The sequence below is a fragment of the Pyxicephalus adspersus genome, chromosome 6 (assembly GCF_032062135.1).
Source record: "Pyxicephalus adspersus chromosome 6, UCB_Pads_2.0, whole genome shotgun sequence".
In the NCBI taxonomy this organism is placed as follows: Eukaryota; Metazoa; Chordata; class Amphibia; order Anura; family Pyxicephalidae; genus Pyxicephalus; species Pyxicephalus adspersus.
The window spans coordinates 37,218,030-37,239,574 of NC_092863.1; the positions used below are offsets into that span (position 1 = coordinate 37,218,030).

At 35.8% G+C, this 21,545-nt stretch overlaps 1 protein-coding gene across 2 annotated transcripts in view; it reads left to right on the top strand.

Moving 5' to 3' along the window:
• Positions 1 to 21,545, top strand: part of DTX1 (deltex E3 ubiquitin ligase 1) — a 39,635-nt gene that overhangs the window by 12,040 nt on the left and 6,050 nt on the right. Inside the window, exons 4-10 of one of the 2 annotated variants that reach the window (XM_072415310.1) lie at positions 13,832 to 13,864; positions 14,212 to 14,273; positions 16,657 to 16,818; positions 19,090 to 19,151; positions 19,554 to 19,712; positions 19,964 to 20,125; positions 21,247 to 21,336. In XM_072415310.1, coding sequence (XP_072271411.1) covers positions 13,832 to 13,864; positions 14,212 to 14,273; positions 16,657 to 16,818; positions 19,090 to 19,151; positions 19,554 to 19,712; positions 19,964 to 20,125; positions 21,247 to 21,336 — 730 coding nt within the window. The remainder of the gene's footprint in view (positions 1 to 13,831; positions 13,865 to 14,211; positions 14,274 to 16,656; positions 16,819 to 19,089; positions 19,152 to 19,553; positions 19,713 to 19,963; positions 20,126 to 21,246; positions 21,337 to 21,545) is intronic. The other variant, XM_072415311.1, reaches the window with a different exon arrangement.

The window sequence follows — 21,545 nt, forward strand, 5'->3', positions numbered from 1 at the left end:
TAATTAAAAGTGAAATTGATCCCTCACTGTTGCATTTGAAATGCTGTTCACTACATAAATTAATTAATTGATTAATGCAAACACAAATTAATTTAAAGCTGTCTAGTGATAAGAAAAAGCAAATACTTTCAGCTACCTGAATGGCGATTGAAGATTCCTTTTGTTATTCCAAAGCTATTTGTGGATCCGTGAACCCCCTTTTACTTACTGTACCTCATTATGATCATGTAGGATTCATAGTAACTCGCCCTTGAATATGGAGCTCACAGTGCACACAGAAAGTATAACTTAATGTATATGCTTTGGTTAACTTCTGGTTCATTTTTTTTTTAGAAAAAAATTAAAAAATTTTTTTTTTTTAAAAAGGGGTCTGGAGTGAGTATCTATTTATCTATCTATCTATCTATCTATCTATCTATCTATCTATCTATCTATCATCTATCTATCTATCTATCTATCTATCTATCTATCTATCTATCTATCTATCTATCCATCTATCTATCTATCATCTATCTATCTATCTATCTATTATCTATCTATCTATCTATCTATCTATCTATCTATTATCTATCTATCTATCTATCTATCTATCTATCTATCTATCTGTCTATCTATCTATCATGATGGCCTTCACTGTGTTATTCTCTTTATATATTCAAATTTATATTGATAGATCACTATAGATTGGTAAAATTTTTAATACAAATTGGATCAGAATTTCAGCCTTTGTAAACTGTCCAATTGTTAGCACGATGGACCCTTCTTGTTCTTTATGATAAAACCCATAAAATGCAAATCTTTTATCTGAATTTATAAATATGATACATAGCTAAAGCTATCTGCAATGCAGTGCTTCAGAGGGTCCAAGTGGCTGACCTAGCAATCCTAGCAAGCTGACTTTTATGGAGTGTACACGCAGAGTTGTTAAAGCTTCCAATTTTAGCCACATCACAATAGTCATTTAGGATAGGTATTAGATTTTTAAAATAGAAAATTCTTGATTACTCATAGACCTGGAAAATTCTTTTTTTTTCTATGCCCAGGCATATTTCTTTCATGAGGGATTTAATAATTTTTCAACTTTTATAAAAAAAAGGTAGTATACCAAAGAGAAGATACATTTTGCACTTAGAAATACAGGAAATAACAAAATTATCATATAGATTAAAAAACTGTTACCGTATTAACAAATCACAGTAGATTATAACCACACTTGTACAAATTGTTGGTGTAACATGATGTTTCCTTCTGACTATCACACAAATAGCATAGTAGAGTGGAGTGGTAAGACAGTGATAGATAATTGCAAAGGAAGAACTGGAGAGGATGGTTGTAGTGGGTAGCTGGTGATGGTAGAAAGGTATCAAATAGTCGTTCTCTAGCTGAGAAAGAAAAAGAGTAGAATGTATTAGAGGGTTGGTATTAGTAAAGGGTCAGATGGTGATAATATATACACTTACATTTGGCAATATACACAAAATAAATACATTATGTAAGAAATATATGGTTAGATATGTCTATAAATATACTTATTTCTTACATCATTTTCATTAGCTCTGCTTTACAGTTGCGTTAATATCCATGAAGTAGCTTAAAGGGCGAAACGCGTTGGGTTAGAAACCAAAAACACATGTACTTCAACTCTCCCCATACCATACATGGGTGGAAAGTAAAGCATATATATTGGTTAAACAAGTCAGTCAGGGAATTATCTGTCTAGACATTGGCCAATATCTCCCATCACATGTAATAGGACAAGGCACTGTTATAAGTATATATATATAATTTATTTTGTGTATATTGCCAAATGTAAGTGTATATATTGTTATTAGCATTTGTTTTTGAATATTATATTTGACACCACTGGCAAAAAAAACAAAAAACCCCGTTCTCTGTTTTTTTGTTCTTTTCTTTTATCATTCATACCTACTTTAGGCCATTGCTTCACTCTCCTAAAGCACAATGAGGTTTGACTCAAGGATCTGCCAGTTGTATGGTGGATGTTAAAAAGAACGTGACAAATGTAGAGTTCCAATGAAAGAGGTTGTGAATAATATTATATACTCTTATCCACAATATTCAAGAATTGGGACATTAGGGGTATATTTTGCTAGATTAGAATAGAAGATTTTTGTTCATTTATGTTAAAAGGGCAGGTACTTACCATATTCTGTTTTAGTTAATATGGTAAGGCAGTAGGGGTCAAGTGTGGAGCTCAGGTGCTCTTCCAATTTACTGCCATATGGGAGTTTAGAGGAACCATCTATGAGAACAAGATTTTTTGGTATAAGTGGAATAAGTGACCCAAAAAATATTTGAATTCATTATTTTCAACTTGATAGGGAAATTTCACTTTCTTGGAAGACAGAAGCAAGAGTGTTCCCTAAATAACGGTGGACCTTGACATAATTGTAATATGATATGTTGTATATTTATAAGTGAAAGAATGATAATGATGATAATCATACTAATAATAAAAGCAAAACGGAGTATTTCTTTTAATAATACATGGTTATATAAACAGGTAATCAGTTTAGGCTAATTTAGAAAAAACTGGAGCAAAGAAAATATAGGATATTGATTATAGCATCCTTTCAGATATATAACATTTTTGTTGAGCACATAATATTGCTTATTTCTCTGTAGGCTAATGAGAGTTTGTTTACATTGGTTGCTCATGATTAAAACCATTAAATGGTTCCTGTTAAGTTTGTAATGTTTTGTATATTATGGAAAACTCCTATAATAAAGATGGAGCTATTTCCCAAAAGAGGAATGAATTGTGTCCCCCATCTGTATGCGCTGGGGCCAGGGAGAAGACCAGCTAATATCTCCACACCTTATTTTCCCATCACTTCCTTTGTTCTTTTACATACGGTACTTGTCACACCCATAATTTTAACAATAAGTTTTAAAAATGTATTTAAAAATGGTAACATAGTAACAAAAAAAGTTAAAAACCTCCACCCCTACCACTTACCACTTGCATTGCACTTACCTTCATAAAGTGACTTATTTTAAGGCCCCCATTTTGGCCTAACTCTAAAGTGACAAATTGTAGTACTAGTAATAATTTACATTTGTGGCCAGCCCTTTGTGGTATTTAGGAATTCTAGTAGAATAATGGCACTAAAACTTAGGACCGGCTGGGAAGCTGGAAGTATTTGACCTGAGTTCTGGACTCTCGGGACACAAAGATATTTACACAGCATAACTGCTTGTCTTTACCAAATTCTTTCTGTGGGTTACCCTCTATGAAAATATCAGGCCAGGGTCTCTATTTCTAGGTGTTTATTGTGGAAACTATTCTATGAATCCAGGTGCACATTTCTGCAAAGAACATCTATATTAGTCTTCTTTCTAAAGGGTTTCCCTTGACACTTTCAGGTGGTTTGGAGGCCGTACAGATGTACAATAGCTGTTAGTCATTTTTACCAAGGATTCCCCAGAAACATGCTAGACTGTATTTTCCCTGCATGTATAAAATATGTTGTACACATCTTTATCAGGAAATGTCTGTCTGTTCTGCTATAAGAACACAGCAACATTCTCTCTCTATCACTCGCTATCACTCTGCCATGTTCAGCAATTGCTGCTCGTTGCCACAGTAGCAGAGCTCAGGTGCTTTTCATAGCAACAAAATCCAGGCATACACTGCAGGCTCTGGGTTCCTCCTATTGTCAAAAAGCACAAAGTAACCTATATACAGAACGCAGCACAGCATTATGCAGGCTGGGCCACTGCTTCAAGCAAATGGAACCTCATGAGGGGAATACAGTGCTGCCCTATACCTAGATTATACAAGCTGTACAATACAAGACATATACCTATCCGTCCTTCACATAACAACACAACGTATTCCTTGCAGGCTTTCCTATAATCTATCAACAAGTGCTGCATTGTTAAAAAAAATACAAATCTTTGATTCTAAAGCATTCTCTTTTTAAAAAACATTTGTTCTAACACATACTAAACTTCCAGTGTCATATTGAGATAGTATTTGTAAATATCTTCAAATTGATGGAGAAGTATACTGCATCATAGGAATAATACCCACACCAATTCTTTCTTGGTTCAAAAAGGATTCCAATTATTTTGCAATGTAATCCCTATAAGGAACAGACAATTTGGTAATTTACTTATGCAGTTTCACTGGTCTGGCATGTTCTGAATGCAAGAGATGCTGCTTAACCAAGTATAGAAAAAAGAAAATAGAAAGCCTGCTCTGCGTGTATATCCAGCTATCCATTCTCTCACCGTATCTTTTACTGATTGAGAACAATTTGGTTTATGAGATTTTCCTCCACCTATGGATTACCTGCTTTATTTTTTACCAATATGCCCTGCATCTAACATCATAATGGGTTCTCAACTGAATCCCCTGAAGAAGCCTATCGGTGAGACGTGCCAGGATTGAGACGTTTCCTCCTCCTTTTTTCTTTTCACCAAATTATTAGTGTAAGCCAGTTAGGTGTTCATTGTCTAGATGACAGGTATACCCCCATGAGATTATACATAGGGTGGGTCTATGATGATTTCATTTCTGCCATGATTCACTGTTAGCAGATGCTGAATATATTTTGACCTTTGCCAAAAAGTTTTTCTGCCATGAATTTGGGGTCGGCAATGTTTAAACACATGAATTAAGAAGGGTGTCACGCTCTTTATTTGCTTTTTAATGGTTATACCCAGTATAACTGAAGGTGCAAAGAATTCCCTGGATTTTCCCATGTAGTCATGCATTTAGTTATGCAAAACGCTGAATAAACTGTATTTAGAACATACCAAGCAGGGGCTTTGCTAGGACTGTAAAAGACTTGGGTTGTAACTGAAAATGGTACCACGCAATCTGTTTTTCAGTGCTTTATCTGCTCAGGACCATATTTCTATCTGATTGTCTGCTGAGAAATGGATATTGTAAAATAAAATATTAAAGTAAAAATGAATAGCCCATTAAGTAATTCTCAGCATGTTACTGAACAATGAAGGGAGAAGCAGCAAAGTTGTAAGCTCATTTCTCTGTCACTTTGTCTTCTTCTGTTATCAGTATTTTTCTTGTCAGCCATTATATAGGGACTGCAGGAGGCTGCTACCGGGTCAGATTTATGTGCTTTCGCTACTTGGATAGCAAACAGATTCTACTCCTCGATTCGTTCATATTTGTTCCAGTGTGGCCCAGAAATGTTTTCTAGTGAAGCTTTGATGCTGTTTCCAATAAAATGCATCTTCTAAAGGGATGATTGGTAAAAGCATTTAATCCATGCAAAAAATGTATCACATATTAACAGCAACACATGAAAAAAAGCAAAAGTAACAATGTAGCAAAAAAGTATAATTTTATATCCTTTACTATATGTTACTTAATAAAAACTGATCTTGTAAGGTTATTACAGTATTAGTACAGGGAACAATTGCCTCTACTTCCCTGTCTCTTTGAGCCTGCAGTCATGCACCTTTGGAATTGCTCATTTCTAAGAGTCACTGATAACTCCTTCCACATGGCTCCAACAGAAGGACGCTCAAGATTGCCCAAATGATCAAAATTCTGTACTTCTTGCCGTGGCACATTTCTTTTATTTAAAAAACAAGAAAGGATTGCAGAATTTTGCCCAACCAACCATGTATATCAATCCATGTTACAGAATCCAATGTCATTTCAATGCATTACTTGTTTTTTTCCTCCACAGCAAGTTTCCTTTATTTCATCTGATGTGTGACCATTCCATACATTCCCAAAGGTAGTTCAGTCCCAAAAATGTCTCCACATAATATTTCTTAACTCCAGAAAGTGGATTTAAGAAAAGGGGTCCTATCGTCCCTTTAACCCAAGCCGACTCATTTGTTACAACTTTCCCTGTTACACCTTTAGTAAACAGTGGGGCGAAATCATTATTACAGTGAATTGATGAATACTAGTCATTATATGGTGTGCATTTCTGATTGATTAGGTTTAAAATAATAAAGCGTCTAAATAAAAACTGTCTGTATTACCCTTCAGCATTCTACCAGGCTTGAATCATTGTATAGATTAAAAGTTTGGCTATAACTGGCTGCTGTAAAGGAATCCAGAGATTTCTTGCCACCTCTTTTATTATTATTATAGACAATTATGACTGTATGGTGTGTGTGGACCTGGTATTGGACTTAAACTAATAGGCTAGGTAGTCCTCACAAGGCTAAGCACCCTATCTCTATTCTTGCTCAGTTTAATAACACCCACTAGTTGCTGAATAGTTTCAGATAACACTTATAAGCCCTCATACACGTATTAATGCTATAGGGTCAGTTTACAAAGCTAACACATAAAGGTGAGGATGCCTATTTATTAAACATATAGGTGCAAGTTATTTTTAATGAGCCCAATTAGAATCAATTTGAAGGTTGCAGGCACACTGAAACTAATCTTTTTTTTCAGCCACTAATGATTTTTAATGGCTAGGAGGGGGCACAATTGCTCGCTGTATTGTAAGGCTTAGTGAAGACATACCAAGGAACTGTCATTTTTAAACAATCTTGCTGTTAAAGCTTTGCAAATTGAAAAAAAAAAAATAATGGGACTATGCCATTGGTCAGTCAGCTAAAGACCGTGTAATTGGCTAGAAGGGGGTCACATGTACTTGCTGGATTGTAAGGTCTTGTGCAGATAAACTGACCTCTATAGACATACCAAGTAACTGTCATTTTTTGAAACGGCCATGCCATGTGATTAGGTTGGAGGCTGCTATTGGTCAGCCAGCTGTGATGTCACAGCATACAGTTAACACACTGAAGCTGTGGCTTTTTGTCAGTTGCTTAGGAGGAGCTCCTCTGGAAGCATCTCCAAAGGGCTTTGACTGAGCCCTATGCGGATTGCAGATTTCTTTTTGCTTTTTTGCTGATTTACCTACACCTCATTCACCTATACCTACACCTCATTCACTTATACCTACACCTCAGTTACTTAAATCTCATTCACCTATACATACACTTCATTCACCTACACCTCAATCACCTACATCTCAATCACCTATTCCTTAGTTTCCTACACCTGAAACACCTGCAAGAGCATCCAACACCATCAGGATGCCACGACGGAATGTCAGAGGACATTCACGGCCCAACATCCGTGAAATGCCATCACATGAGGATGAAGGCCAATATTCTATATAAGAGGACCGGAACCTGGGAAGTATTAGAATGTGCACTTTATATCAAACCTTTGCTTTCATTCCATTTTTAGGCAGATACTAATTTATTTATAGGTACTTCAACCATTACTATTCTTGTATGATTGTAGCCCACATTGCAGCACACATTATTATAATCTTATATGCATATTTGTTTGCACTCTTCCTATATAAATTAATCTCACATGGGCTTTTGCACACATAGTAGTCTAGAATTAAAAGCATTAAACCTTCCTTAATTTAGCATAGACCTCCAGCAGTTCACTAATTAGATACATTACCATTTTACCTTACTTTGTCAGTTTCTAGTTTAATGTTATTTTAAAATACCAAATTCGTTCTGACACAGCTATGTTTAATAATTTGTACAGCAGAGCACTGTCAATTTATCTGATTTCTGAACACCTTAAATTCAAGCTCTCTGCAAAAACACTAAAACTATTGATTTTCCATTGCTGATTATTCAACAATGGCAGCCGGAACCAGTTCCTGTGTCTTCTTATGTTTGTAGACAAGATACATACAACCCCATGGCACGGATGAAGTGTATGACAAGTGTTCAGTAGTAGTACCTAAAGGCAGCGCCATCCGCAGTTGATTATATAGCCTACTGCGGCCTTTGTTAATAAATAAAAAAATGGTTAGGTTAGGTTCCATTAAGAGTGCCTGTTACTTAATATTATTATTTACTGGTCTAAAACGAGTGACTGCATACCAAATCCTGTATATTAGGTATTCTGGTTTAGATAATAACATTATGTTATACTCAAAGCCTCCTGTGTTACATTTTTTATGACCAGTAACATTTTAAAGGTTTGGCTAGCAGACTAGTTTTTTTTTTATAAATCAATTTTATTTTTTTTTTACTTTTATAGATTTTAAATAAATGATTAGGAAGGATTCTAGTTGCTCCACACCCTTCATATGTCACATCAAAAGCTTTCTTTCTCCCACGGGGGAAAGTTTTGGGTTTTAACGGTGCTTCATAACAACACACCACATATGTTTTAAAAGTTTTGTACAATTTATTATATAATATAATAAAAACCAATCGCAAGAAGTAACTTACAACATGCATAATAAGTAAACAGTCCAATATTTGTGATAATACACATAAGCTTTACAGTCCTTTTAGTTTTTACAGTCCTTGACGCGTTTCACCAAAAGGCTTCATCAGAAGGACACTGCAATATTAGTACCTCATATATGTTTTTGTTCAGATGGTGAATAATCAGGTGGATATCATATTCATAATGGATTCATAATACAGAAAGAATTGTTTATCAAAAATAAAATAGGCCAGACAGACTATTGCACGCAGTTATGAGTGATATGACCCCACATTGCCATAAAGCAGGCTCTTTTTAATGCACTGCAGTGTTTCTAATCAAAAGGTAGAGTATCGCCATTAGTTGTTTTGTCTTCTGAGTAAAGCACAATAATACACCTTGCTTATTCCTATAAATTTGGTTCTGCTGGGATCCTGCACTCACCGCCTCCTCTCTGCCTGCTTGTTTTTTTACTTTTAACAAGATTAGTTTAAGAAATTAACAAAAGTTGGCAAATCTAGCTCATACTGTATATCCTGAATTCTCCCTTACTTATCCTTTGCCAGTTTTAGGTTTGAATGCACTAATGTTAAAACAGAAAACATATGTGGGTGCCAAATCCTAAAGAAGGCAAAAGTTTGCAATTCTAGACCAGATTAATTCCAGGCTTGCTGGATCATCCAGGTTCTCCCATGATAGTACATTTTCTCCAGTCTTGATAAATCAGGCCCAGTGTGTTCACTTTTTTTGCTATCTGTAAATACCTTCTGGAAGTAAAATTTTCACAAGTTTAAGAAGACTCTGATCTCCCTGCAGCTTTGCGCAAAAGTTGGCTTGGTAGAAACACCAAAGGGTTTGAGTCCTCAGGCAAATGTAGTCTAACTAATAAATATATATTTAAAAATATATGATGATATCATTTACAAACACACAAACAAAAATGTCCCTCATTTTTTGCCTAAATGTTTGACAGTAAGCATGGAGGCTCCTACAATATTCATTCACCTAGACAGCATTCCTAATCTCTATACTTCCTAAAGGCAAATCCAAACACAAACACCTCTTTAATCCTCTCAACCACTGTCATCTCTCATTTCCAGCTAAGAGAAAAGCGAATAGTTTTGTGTGCTGTGTAAAGACAGCATGCAAGCTAGTTATGACAAATTTGTCATTGAGCAAAAAGTATAACATTTGTATATACAGGAAACTTTCACCTCTTGTGAATTGAATTTTTTTGATCAGGATTTTTCTTTAAAACATTTTTATTTAAGAAAAAGAATGTAGGATGACATATAGCAAACAATAAAAACATGTAAATACCAAAAGGAACATGATAAAAATAAGAAGAGAGTACGAACCTCAAGCAGTGTCAGGAGACCAAATCAAAAATTGTGAACACATGGGAAACGATAGGCAAAGTGACTGCAGTCCTAAATATTCTCCTATTTTAAAAACTGTGAGGGAAAGCTGCTCTTACCCACCCATCTCCCCACACCTAGCTTCAGACCTATGACAAGCAGGTGGAAAAAGAAAAAGAAGTAATCTTCACCTGTAAATGCTATACCCAGAGGTATATAAGACATAAATCAGACCCACACTGACAAAAATTTCATCCCTTGTTAAGAAGTGAACATAAGGTATCCAAATATTTTAGATATGCAGATTTAAACTGATTCTACTATAAATGTGAGGTACTTATTTTTACCTGCGAAAACAAGTAACCTGCTTTGACTTGAGTATAAACCTAGTGCACAAAACGTGGCCATTATTGATAACATTCAAAACAGTAATCAAATGACATACTGATAAAATTAACATACAAATAAATATTTAAATCTATGGTGTGTTACTTTTTAATCATTTTTTGAGGTGAAAATTTTCAACTCACATGGGCTCAGTCTGTATATATTTTGTTTTATGTGTCAAAGTATTTTGTAATTTTAGCTTGGTTATAATGTGTCACTTGCTCTTTAATGACATTTTGTGCATTGTTGTTTGCTACCAGTAGATGGAGCTGTGTCATCATGTAAAATGTGTAACAAACTCTAACATTAAACAGCACTACACAAACTTTACATGAGTACACAGTGTCATCTACTGACTGTGACTAGTGACTTGAGTATAAACCAAGATTCCATTTCTAATGGCATTTTGAGTGAAAATATCTAGGTGCTAATACAAAGGCCCCAGATAGCCTGCTTCTACCCATCCTATCACCTCTTGAAACTGCCTGAAAATGGTACTTCAGGCTTGCATATCTCTTGAGAATCTTCTGTTTTTGTTCGCTAAAGCCTGATGCAAGTAAACTCTGACTGTAGCCAACAGGACATGTGAGGTTGTAGCAATATGTCCAAACCAGTGTTCCTTAACGAGGAGCCCCAGTAAAGTTCCAATAGCAAAAGACACATGACAAAAGATTTCCAATCATACACTCAGGACAGACTCCATGATCTGGCCATATATACAGTGATGGAAGGTTGCACTGTGAATCAGCCTTTACATCACCAGACTGGCAAAAAGTCTATTCAGCTCCATGCAACAGACCAAGATGTTTCCCAGTAATTAAATAGAGGAGTATCCCATTCAAACAAATGTAATGGTCATACCAGGACCTTCAATAGACACACTAAAACAAAAGAGATTGCCTTATGAGCCGTGGGTCTGTATAGAGGACTGCAGATGGGACAGTTATTGGCAATGGAAATGTCTGTCTCTAGTTGCTGCAACCCTAATGTGAGGCTGGAGGTAGTCCTAGATATATCATTATCAGTCAACCTCATGCAGGGTCACCCTATGAGTGGCCAACATTCTGAAATTCAGGGCCTTGAGATCAGAACACAAAGTGTCAATCAGTAGCTGTGTTCAGTAAAACCCAATAAGACCATACTCTGAGGGCTGGGCAACAAACAGGTGGAGGAGGCTTAGAAACACTGGCCAGAAGGAGAGGTGAAGCTAACCTGTCTAGCACTACAGTGGACCCTAATTCATCATTCTTTTTAAACATTGGAGAATCTCCTCACTGGACATACTGCTGTTCCAAAGGGAACTCTCTCTGCATGCTCTGACTCACCGATGTCTTGTTAGGGAGTCAAATCCATCAAATTTATTTTTACTGCATAGAAAAAGTAAAAAAAACTAGACATAGGCTGAGCTTTACAATCTTTGCATTCAGTGGCATGTGTTCTCTTCACCCATTCATAAGACGTGTATAATGTGTGGGACACATTGTTGGTAACTGCAGGTGACTGTGCCTAGATTAGTCTGTTCTTTTAAATATACCACTTAAGATTTTTCAACAAATATTTCAGGACGTTGGAAATCCATCCGTCTTTGCCAAAAGAGGCCATTTTCCTCAGCATGACAAACATAATTTTTTTTTATTAATTACAGCACAGTAGGCTTCAATTAAGCTGTACACACTGATGAAGCTTAATGTAGAAGCCTGATTGATGACAGATGACTTGTCTGACGGAATCATTTATACCAGACCCTTATTTTCTCCTTTGTGTTGTTTTCTCTCTTTTTTGTTATTCAGAAACAGAATATCGTTATCTTTATAAGAAACAGAATGGGTTTTTTTTTCTTTATAGAAATCATTTGCCATTATTGCTTGATTCACATGTACATTATCACACAATAGGGATCCTGTAGGAGTTAGATTTGTGGAGCACAGCACATTTACACAGCTGTGTGTGTTTCTCCACAATTTTAGATGTTTATGTGCTCATTTATTGCCATTTTGAATGTCAGACTGTAAAGGGCAGGTCTTGCCTAGATATAAATGTCAGTGTTAGGACCTCAATCCATCCACATGCTTAGATCAGAGATCCTGTAAACAGGAGTGTCTGAAAGGGTTGCATCCGGTAGAGCACAACATTTTACCTTTGTAATTTTATTCACAAAATGTCAGGGCATGAAAAAAGTAAAAAAGCAAAATTGAATAGGGAGCATGTATGTACCTTGGAAGAAAACCCTGTTTTACACATTGGATTTTACTGGTTCAGACTCTAGACAGGCAGATGGGGGGTGTTCGGCTGGTGTTTCTGACTCTATCATATGCTACCCAAATGCTAGATCTAAATGTGTGCAATGAGCTGACGTACACTGTGAAATAAGGTGTGCACTGACTTCCTAATTGCTTTCTTTTAAACATTTTATTTTACCACCTAAATGTTTTGTATAATTTGTTTGGTAATTGCAAAAATTGCTTCCTGTTCTTTCTCCAAGCACTTCACTGTTATAAATTACATTGTCCTGGCAATACAGAACTACACCCATCTATGTTTTGAGGAAGAGAAGGTTTCAGTAGTCCTGTCCTGTTACAGTTTCTTGATACAGTAGGGTAAGTTAGTGTTGTCATTTTAGGACAGGAAGTGTTAATTTACCAGGTTTTAAAATCTTTTATGAACCTCACATACAAATCAAAATAATACAGCAAACAATATAAATAACTGCAGTTAAGCAGTTTTTAGTGAATAAATATATAGAATGGGATACACTTATCCTGCAAGAACAAGATCAAACCTTCTAAAAGCTTTAAACAAAACACCTTTAAAAAAATAAAATATATAAGTTCAGTAGAGAAAAACTGAATGTGCAGCCTTTCTAAGCCTTTTTACCTATAGAGAAACCAATTAAATAATTGTCAAATGTCAGGGGATATGTCCTAAAAATTGGTATAGCTAAAGCAAAAATTGCAGGGTTCTCTCCCAGTAGTAGTTCTTTATTATTGATGCCCCATATCATACACCCTTACATTTGTGGTAAGTGGGGGAGGAACTCTTACATTGGTGGTCCTCATAATTAGTTTATCCTTTTATTAAAATCTGCTACTCTGATGTTATTTTATGATTAAAAATAATTATATAAGAACTAAAATAACCCTCATTGTGCCTAGCTTTTAAGATAAGTATGAAACTAGAGGAAGATGAGCTCTGAGTGACAGCTATGGGATGCTGGAACACAGCTTTTTGCCTTATGGAGTCAACTTAGTACAGTATAATAGTCTTTCAATAAAGCCATGGTATGCACATTTATATTTAGTTATCCATGATATGATTTGAGCTTTCACTTGATTGTTCTCCAATGCAGGGTGGTTTTAAGTTGCTATGGGTTACTGCACTTAACATCCACAAATATTATCTCTAGTGTAACTGTATAGCACAAATTGACTCTTTTGAAGTAGAAGATTTCATTTTAAAGGCCAATTTCAGAAGCTACAGCATTTCTCCAGTGTAGCCCCCTGAGGTACAGCAGTCGGTATAAATTAGTATGCAGTACTATGTGCAATGATACCAGGAATATACTGAAAATATTTTCCTGACTTCTGACCCAAGAAGTAGTCTGATCATTTGTTGATAAGCTTGTGTATATAAATAGCTGTGTGTATGCCTTACGTGTCTGGGATACAGCTTTCAGCTCTTAATCTTCTCCTAATCCTTGTTTATCAATGGGGTGAGCAGGTGGTGTCTTTGTCCGGAAGCTTGGTTTACGCATTGTGTGATGTCACTCCTGGGTGGGCTGCGTGGTCACACACGGGTATATATATTGATCTGGCTTAGACTTTCCAGTGCTGAGCTCTGTTAGAATCTTCAACTTTGTCTATCCCATTCACAGCTTGACCGGCATGAAGATAACCCTGCATGGAAGGTGAGTGTCCTGCATATCATTTATGTATTTTGTTATATCAGGTTTCTGCAAATGTGACTATATTAAATGAAATATAATACTAGACTGATATTGCAAGGGGTCTTTTCAGAATATACAGTTAAAACTTCTGAAAAGAACAATACAAAGCATTTCTGTGCAATATTTTAATATTAGCTGATAAAAAGAAAAAAATATTTTGGTTCACCGTGTGAGAAACTGATGTAATTGGATGGATTATTCTAGGAAACCAATTTGAAGGCATAGAGTCGGTATATCTAATTTTACACTGACAGGCTGATGACATCTGTATGCTTCATACTAATACTGAATACCTTTTTTTAATTCAGGGTACCAGCTCTGCCTGTGAAGAATCTCAATGGAACGGGTCCTGTGCATCCAGCTTTGGCAGGTCAGTACAAAAAAAGTACTATTTCAGTTAATTAAAAGTCATCCATATATTATTCCGGCTTGACCATGTAACAACAATCCTTCTATACTAAAGCCATTGTTGCTGTAGAAGTAATGATACTGGCACAGTGCATAGTTTTAAACGATTGATGTCTAGTTTTAATGTCCTGTGTTGTAATTGTTTATCACATTACTGTTTTACTATGATGCAATATGCTTCACTTTGGAAATGTTAAAAATAAATCCAAAATTCCATGACCTGGTGCTGTCCCACATTGGTTCAATAAGGCCAGCAGATTTCCTGCTATTTCTGATATTTCTTTCAGCACTGAAGGGGTAAAGCCCGAGGTGACAGCTGAGGATTTGGGTTACAACTCCACCTTTAAACATAAGCAGGAGTTGGGCTATATGAACTAAAAGTCTCTTATTTTAAGAGGTGTATTTAGAAATCAGTGAATCTGACATTCAGAAGCATTTTCTGGTGGAGATTAAATTTCTACTATTACAATCTTCCATTACAAATTTTGTGCTGAAGGAATATTCGGTGCTTTAACATCACAAACAATTAATGTACTTTGGATCAACCTACTTTTGTGAACCGGTTTAGGATTCTTAGAAACCGGACAGCAGCGTAAGAAGGAAGTGAGAAGAAGTAGTCACCATGTGTAATATACATTGTCCTGCAATTATTCTATACACTTTGCTAAAATAATACACAAACTCTGCTTCCTAATTTCTCTACACTTTACCTTTCTTGTTCATTGTAACCCTTCCTAATAAATGCGTCTGAAATAATTTTAGAATCATTTTACATACTATTGATAGATTTTCTTACTGTGTCAGACATTGTAGTCAATATCTTTAATTGGCATGCTGGAATACCTTCTGGGAATGAATCAGTGGCAGCAGGAAAGATCGCAATCAAGTGAAAGATTATCGGTCTAAGCTGACCATATATACATACCCAAAGAAAAGAGGAACAGAATGGGGAGCATTATTATGGTGTGATGTGATCCTGTGATCCTATAGGTAACAAGCAGACATGGCTGTTCCCATGCATACTGTATAGTGCCTTTCATCAGAATCTATTCATACCACTTCCTTGGTGCAATGCTTGCTAACACACTGCATTATGCATACATACATATTATGCATTATTTCAATGCAGTTCAATTTATTCTTAATGGCACCCCAGCACTCCTTGCCAATAGATGGGTGTTGCTGTGTCATAAATGCTCTAGAGCAGTGTTTCTTAACCAGGTTCCATGAAACCTTAGAGTTCCCCTAAAGGTTGCTAGGGGTTCATTGAGCAGTGACATGTTTGCGACTTTCAGGTCAGTTTTATTGACACCAGATATATTTTTGGCTATCTGTAATGGTGACATTCTTCTGATTGTCCGGCAATGTAAGGGTGATATTCTTCCTACTGACTATCACAGTAATGTACTGTTAGCTGTGGATATAGTACTTATAGTAGGGGTTCCTTGAAGACCCTAGGGGTTCCCCCATGTTATAGGGGTCAATAGACATTGCTCTAGGTACTCCTTTCTGTGATTATATGGCTTATTAAAAAAAGTCCAAGTGGGTCCATACATACCTTGCCATGGCTTAATGTGTGTATAATGGACATTTTTGGATATTTCCACATTTCCACAATCATACAACATATTTACCACCTTTAATGTGTAAAATATGTTTTTTGCCACACCAAAATATGTAAACATTAAAGCAGACCTTTATGGGTTGCATTTTACTCCCCTTACTCCTGTGTACATATTTATTACATGAGACCGGAGACTATGGCTGTGGGTCATCTTCTAGCATCATAGTGAATGCAAACAACTGAAACCACATGGTGGTTTCAAACAAAGTAAATGTTTTAAAATGGCAAAAAGACCAAGTTTTCAACAGACAATCTGGTAAAAAAATCTGTTTGCCAATTACCCCAATTCAATACGACAGAACAAGTCCAATTTTTTCAAAGACAAATACATTTCAGTATCAAGATGTACAAAAATAGAAGACACTTCCAGTCAAGACTTTCATATTTAAAGTGAAACTAAACCTTAGCACTGTGAATGTTGCTATTCCACTAAGAGCAGCAGCGTTTAAGCTGATATAAAGAAAAGCTGCACAAAGACCCAATCAGTTGTGCTTTCAGTGGTCATGTGTTTTCTATACCATGCTGATAGGGAAAGTGTTCATCCAGCAGCCCAGAAGATATATAAAAGTACAAAAAGCAATGATTCCGATTCTTATATTTATTAACTTCTATTTTTAGAATTATTATCATAAAAACAGCTGCATGATATTTATGCTGAGCATGAAGAGAAGGAACTATTGGGGTATACATTTTTTTTATACATTTCCTTCTGTTTTTCTAGGAATGACTGGAATTCTGATGTGTGCAGCTGGATTGCCTGTTTGCTTAACCAGAGCTCCTAAACCCATCCTGCATCCTCCTCCTGTCAGCAAAGAGGATATCAAACCTGTCAGTGGGATCAGTGGCATCTGCAGGAAAACCAAAAAGAAACATCTCAAAAAAAGTAAGTAACTACAAACACCTGCGGTTGGGGGGAGGAGTAATATAATAATGAATACAAAAAATGATATACTGTAAATTTAAGTATGCATGCAAAAGGATCTTCCAATACTGAGGGTCCACAGAAAAAGTCAAACATTATACCAGGGCAGACATAAAAGGATCAAATAGATAAATCAGACAATCTGTAGGCTCAGGGTAAAATATTTATTTGGGTAAACCAACCCTTCAAGGTAAAGGTGGAAATCTGACCCAGAGTCCATTGTATATCGGCCTGTATTCTAACAAAGAGCACAATTCACATTACAAGAGAAGGCTTCCATGCCAATGTAATATCAGAGTGCTAGCACGAGTGAAAGCACACCGCTTTATTTCCAGAGTAAATTAGTTACTTGCATATCGGATTATTTTCTGATCCCCCCCATTATATTATAATTTGTCAGTAGTATGCTATTTCATGTTACATACAGAGCTGTAACCGGTGGGTAGTTGTATGCTGAATAATTTTTGTTTTAATCAAGTTTTATTGAATTTTTATAAAATAACAAATACAGTGTATGCTGAATAATTTTAATTAAATCCCTTGGCATAGTTTATTAAGCAGTGGTGTTTGCTGGTTCTGTATTATCTCACAGGGTGTTTACATACTACACTATCACGTTCTGCATTTTTACCTTCCTAGGAAGCAGAATTATTTAAACACTTTGAGCGCTGAAGTTCATTTGTCCACCAACAACCACTAACATGCATAGTACTACATTCTGACAACAAACTGTATATGTAATAATTTGTAATGATAGTACGTGTATGTATGCAGTATGTGAATTCCCAGAAAGTTGGGGTTTGAAAAACCCTTAACTACCTCTAAAAATAAGATTTACTATGTGAATAAAGGTTGACGATTGTAAACATCCTTGACAGTATTGGTCTGGATTTACAATTATTGTAGTGTGATACTACCCACATGGTAATATAATTTGGTACATTGCTATTAAAAATTAAAGGCACCGCAGCACGTTATGCAGTAATGTGCACGTGAAATAAACATCCTTTAGCATGAACTACCTTAATGGATAGGTCTGAATAGTTTATCCCGACCTTCATCACTTTTGCTGGACAGCTGAGTCTATGGAAATATGGGGAGAATTTTAAGAATGGGAGTTTTTACAGATGACATAGGTAAGTAAGATATGTAATTCTACACATACATACATATATTTTGTATGTACCTTCCAAGATGTTTTTTAAATGTTTGGAATATAAATGCTCGTAATTTCTGTAAGCCATCACATAAACAGCATACATAGAAAATCTCTATGTCTAATAACTTCTTGTTTATGGTCATACAGATTGTTACCTAATCCTCTATATATTCCACTCAGGCAGCAGATTGTCTATTACAGACACTGAGTTTTAAAGATTTCTCGTGTTTGCACATTATTATTGGGATCAATTGTTTTTGTTGCGCCCAGATAACTGATGCTCTGTAATAGCCTATTATTCCAAGTCTTGTGGGAAGGGGAATTGGAACCACATCAGACTGATTTTTTTCTTCTATAGGTTTACTGGCTTGTATAGTTCATGTAAGCTTTAGAAACATTTGGCAGGTTAGATCTTAAGGGTTGGTTCCTAAGTTATCCTAAGGATTACCTATACTTACATTCAACGAGGCTAAGAGGATTTCTTCTTTTGAAGCCTAGCTTTAAAAAAATGCTTTAGCAAATCCTTGTATAAAGGGACCAAAGGTAAACTGGTTGCAAGAACCACACTGCTACATATGTATTCCATGTACTACAGATTTTTTATCTGGCATTTGCTACATTTTATTTAAACCACTAATGATAACAGGCATCAATATCAGCAGTGTAAGAACTCCTTGGGTTCTGCCTAGGGTGCTATCTGCATGGAGTTTGAATGTTCAGCTTTTATCTCAAAACACACAGTTAGGTTAATTGGCTTCCCCTTTAAAATTTGGCTTTGGACTTTGTCAGAGACATAATATTGTGAGTCCCATTGTTAGTGTCATCCCTATATCAATACAAGTTAATACAAATTTTTAATGCAAACTTACGAACCTGTCATTGGATTTGAAGAGATGGTTAAAGTTCAACTGAACTTTAGGTTTACATCATATGCATTCTAGGCGCAACTACTCCAAAATTGTGCAAGTTCCACAGTTTATGAGCATGCACTTTACTGATTGTAAATGTCTGCAGAGAGACTGTTGCTTCCAAACAACTTAATTTACCTATAATTATCTTCCTGATGTTGACAGGTAAGAATCCAGAGGAGGTGGTAAGAAGATACATACAGAAGGTGAAGTCTCCTCCAGATGAGGTAAGCCAAGGCTGTAAAAAGGTATTAAGCTGGCCACACATGTTAAATGATAATTATACAATATTCATTCAATCTCCTATAAATATATCAGCGTTGTAGTATAGACCCTTTTCTATCTGGTCTCCATAGTTTTAATCCAGCCAGGGAGGCCATAGCCAAAATACAATATGTGTTGTCAGAGTTAGATTGCAGAAAATGTTTTCATTCAGGTTTGTGAATTTAATTTGTACACCAAAGGTGCATTTCAAAGTAGAAGATTGCCTAGCAGGTTGTAAAAGTTGTTGTAGTTATGCTATTCACTTGGGTTGATGAACCACTGTTACATTAGAAATGACATTCTGTAACACTGAATGTAATTTAAAACTTTATATGGTAAGGTAAAAGGCAAAACTCTATTTTTAGGATTGTACCATCTGCATGGAGCGTCTGGTTACTGCATCTGGGTATGAAGGTGTCCTGACTCACAAAGGGATTCGCTCAGACCTGGTTGGAAAATTGGGAAAGTGTACCCATATGTACCATGTTCTGTGTCTGGTGGCCATGTATAATAATGGTAACAAGGTACGTTGTGCACTGAAAAAAGAAACATATTTGCTTTATATTAGTATTAGTTACTGACCTTACTTATTGATGGTCAGGACAGGCTTCTATAGAAACATACATGTGTATTTACTTCTTTATTTCATACTGAATCTCAGGATAGTAAATGACGGTAATATTTGAGTGCACTAAATGTATATGTTCCAGTATGGGTTATTGTGGGAAAATAAATCTTGATCCTTTTTTATATTTATAAAAATGTTTTTTTGCAGGATGGCAGCTTGCAGTGTCCTACCTGTAAAACAATTTATGGAGAGAAGACAGGCACTCAGCCTCCAGGGAAGATGGAGTTTCATGTCATCCCTCACTCTCTCCCAGGGTACCCAGACCATAAGACTATTCGCATAGTGTACGATATCCCCAGTGGGATGCAGGTACTAGTCATGTCATAACATCATACATCTAAATACAATCAGACACCAGTCTGAATTTTCCATGTTCTCTTTCTTTTTCATATTTCTATTGTTACCTATCACATTTTTGTGGGTTGTATTGTTCCTGAATATTGCAGACATTACTTTGATAGGTATTGATCTAGTTTTTTCAAAATCATTGGTTAGTTATTTACATACAGGGAACTTGCTGTATCTTCACTAAAAACAGTAAATAAAATAATTTTGGTAAGGTTACAGTAGGTTTAACGTTTTGTCTAGTAACATTTTATTTTACTGTATGGAGGGACATTGAAATCCCAACTCCGGGCAAATGGTTTTGATTTGCATTGACTTGGGAAGAATAAATGTCTCTGTCAAATTGTCATTGTGGTCTGTTACTCCACTGGAGATTTCACCTCACATCCTGTCCTGGTGACAGCAGATCAAGAAATAAGGTAAGCCGTTTTCGCCAGGACTGGAAGACACAGGCAGTAATAGTTATAGGCAAAAATAAATAGAAAAAATAAAAAAAAAATGTGACCAGGCAGGTCCTTTATTGCAGAAAGGACAGGCAATGTCCCTTCTGGGATAAAAACAAACACACAGTATCTGCCTGATCACAATTTTTATTTAGAATATGTAATTCCCGAACATGCACATGGGAAATCATTCAATCCCAGCCGACCCAACATTCTCCGGGGGATGCCTGGATACTTGGTAAATCAAAGCATCTTGCACTGATCAAAGCTCATTACTGTCCCTTCTGCAATAAAAATTCTGCCTGCTCACAATTTTAATGTAGATATATAGTTCTACTTTACATCTTCCATAACTACTGAAATGAGAGTCTTGTTCTGGAGTGTGCCTTCATTCCAGAGATTTCCCAGCACTTTCCTTTCTCTAGTTAAAAACCAGAGGGTTGCTCTGTTCCTTTCCCACTTTATTGAAAGCTATTAAACTGTTTTTGAAGTTAATAAAAACTATGCAAATGTAATATTTAAATTTTGAACTTTTTTTACTGCACCCTTTGTGAAGTGAGGATTTGATTGGCATAATAACATTGAGTATGCTAGGCTAAAATTTTTATTTTAAATCATTGAATTTTTTTTATCTATTTCCAGGGACCTGAGCATCCCAACCCAGGACGGAAATTCACAGCCAGAGGATTTCCACGTCACTGTTACTTGCCCGATAATGAGAAAGGCAGAAAGGTGAGTACCATGGTGATGCAAATACAAAAATGAATCATTTCTAGTAGTGCAGCAAACGAAAAAGGTATTCATTGTGTGTGATTTGATCTATATCTAAGACATAAGAGAATAATTATTTTATTTCACAAGAATGCAAACACATTTAGGTTTTTTAATCCTCTTTAATCAATTTTTAAAAGCTAAGGCGATTTAAGGAAAAATGACATCAT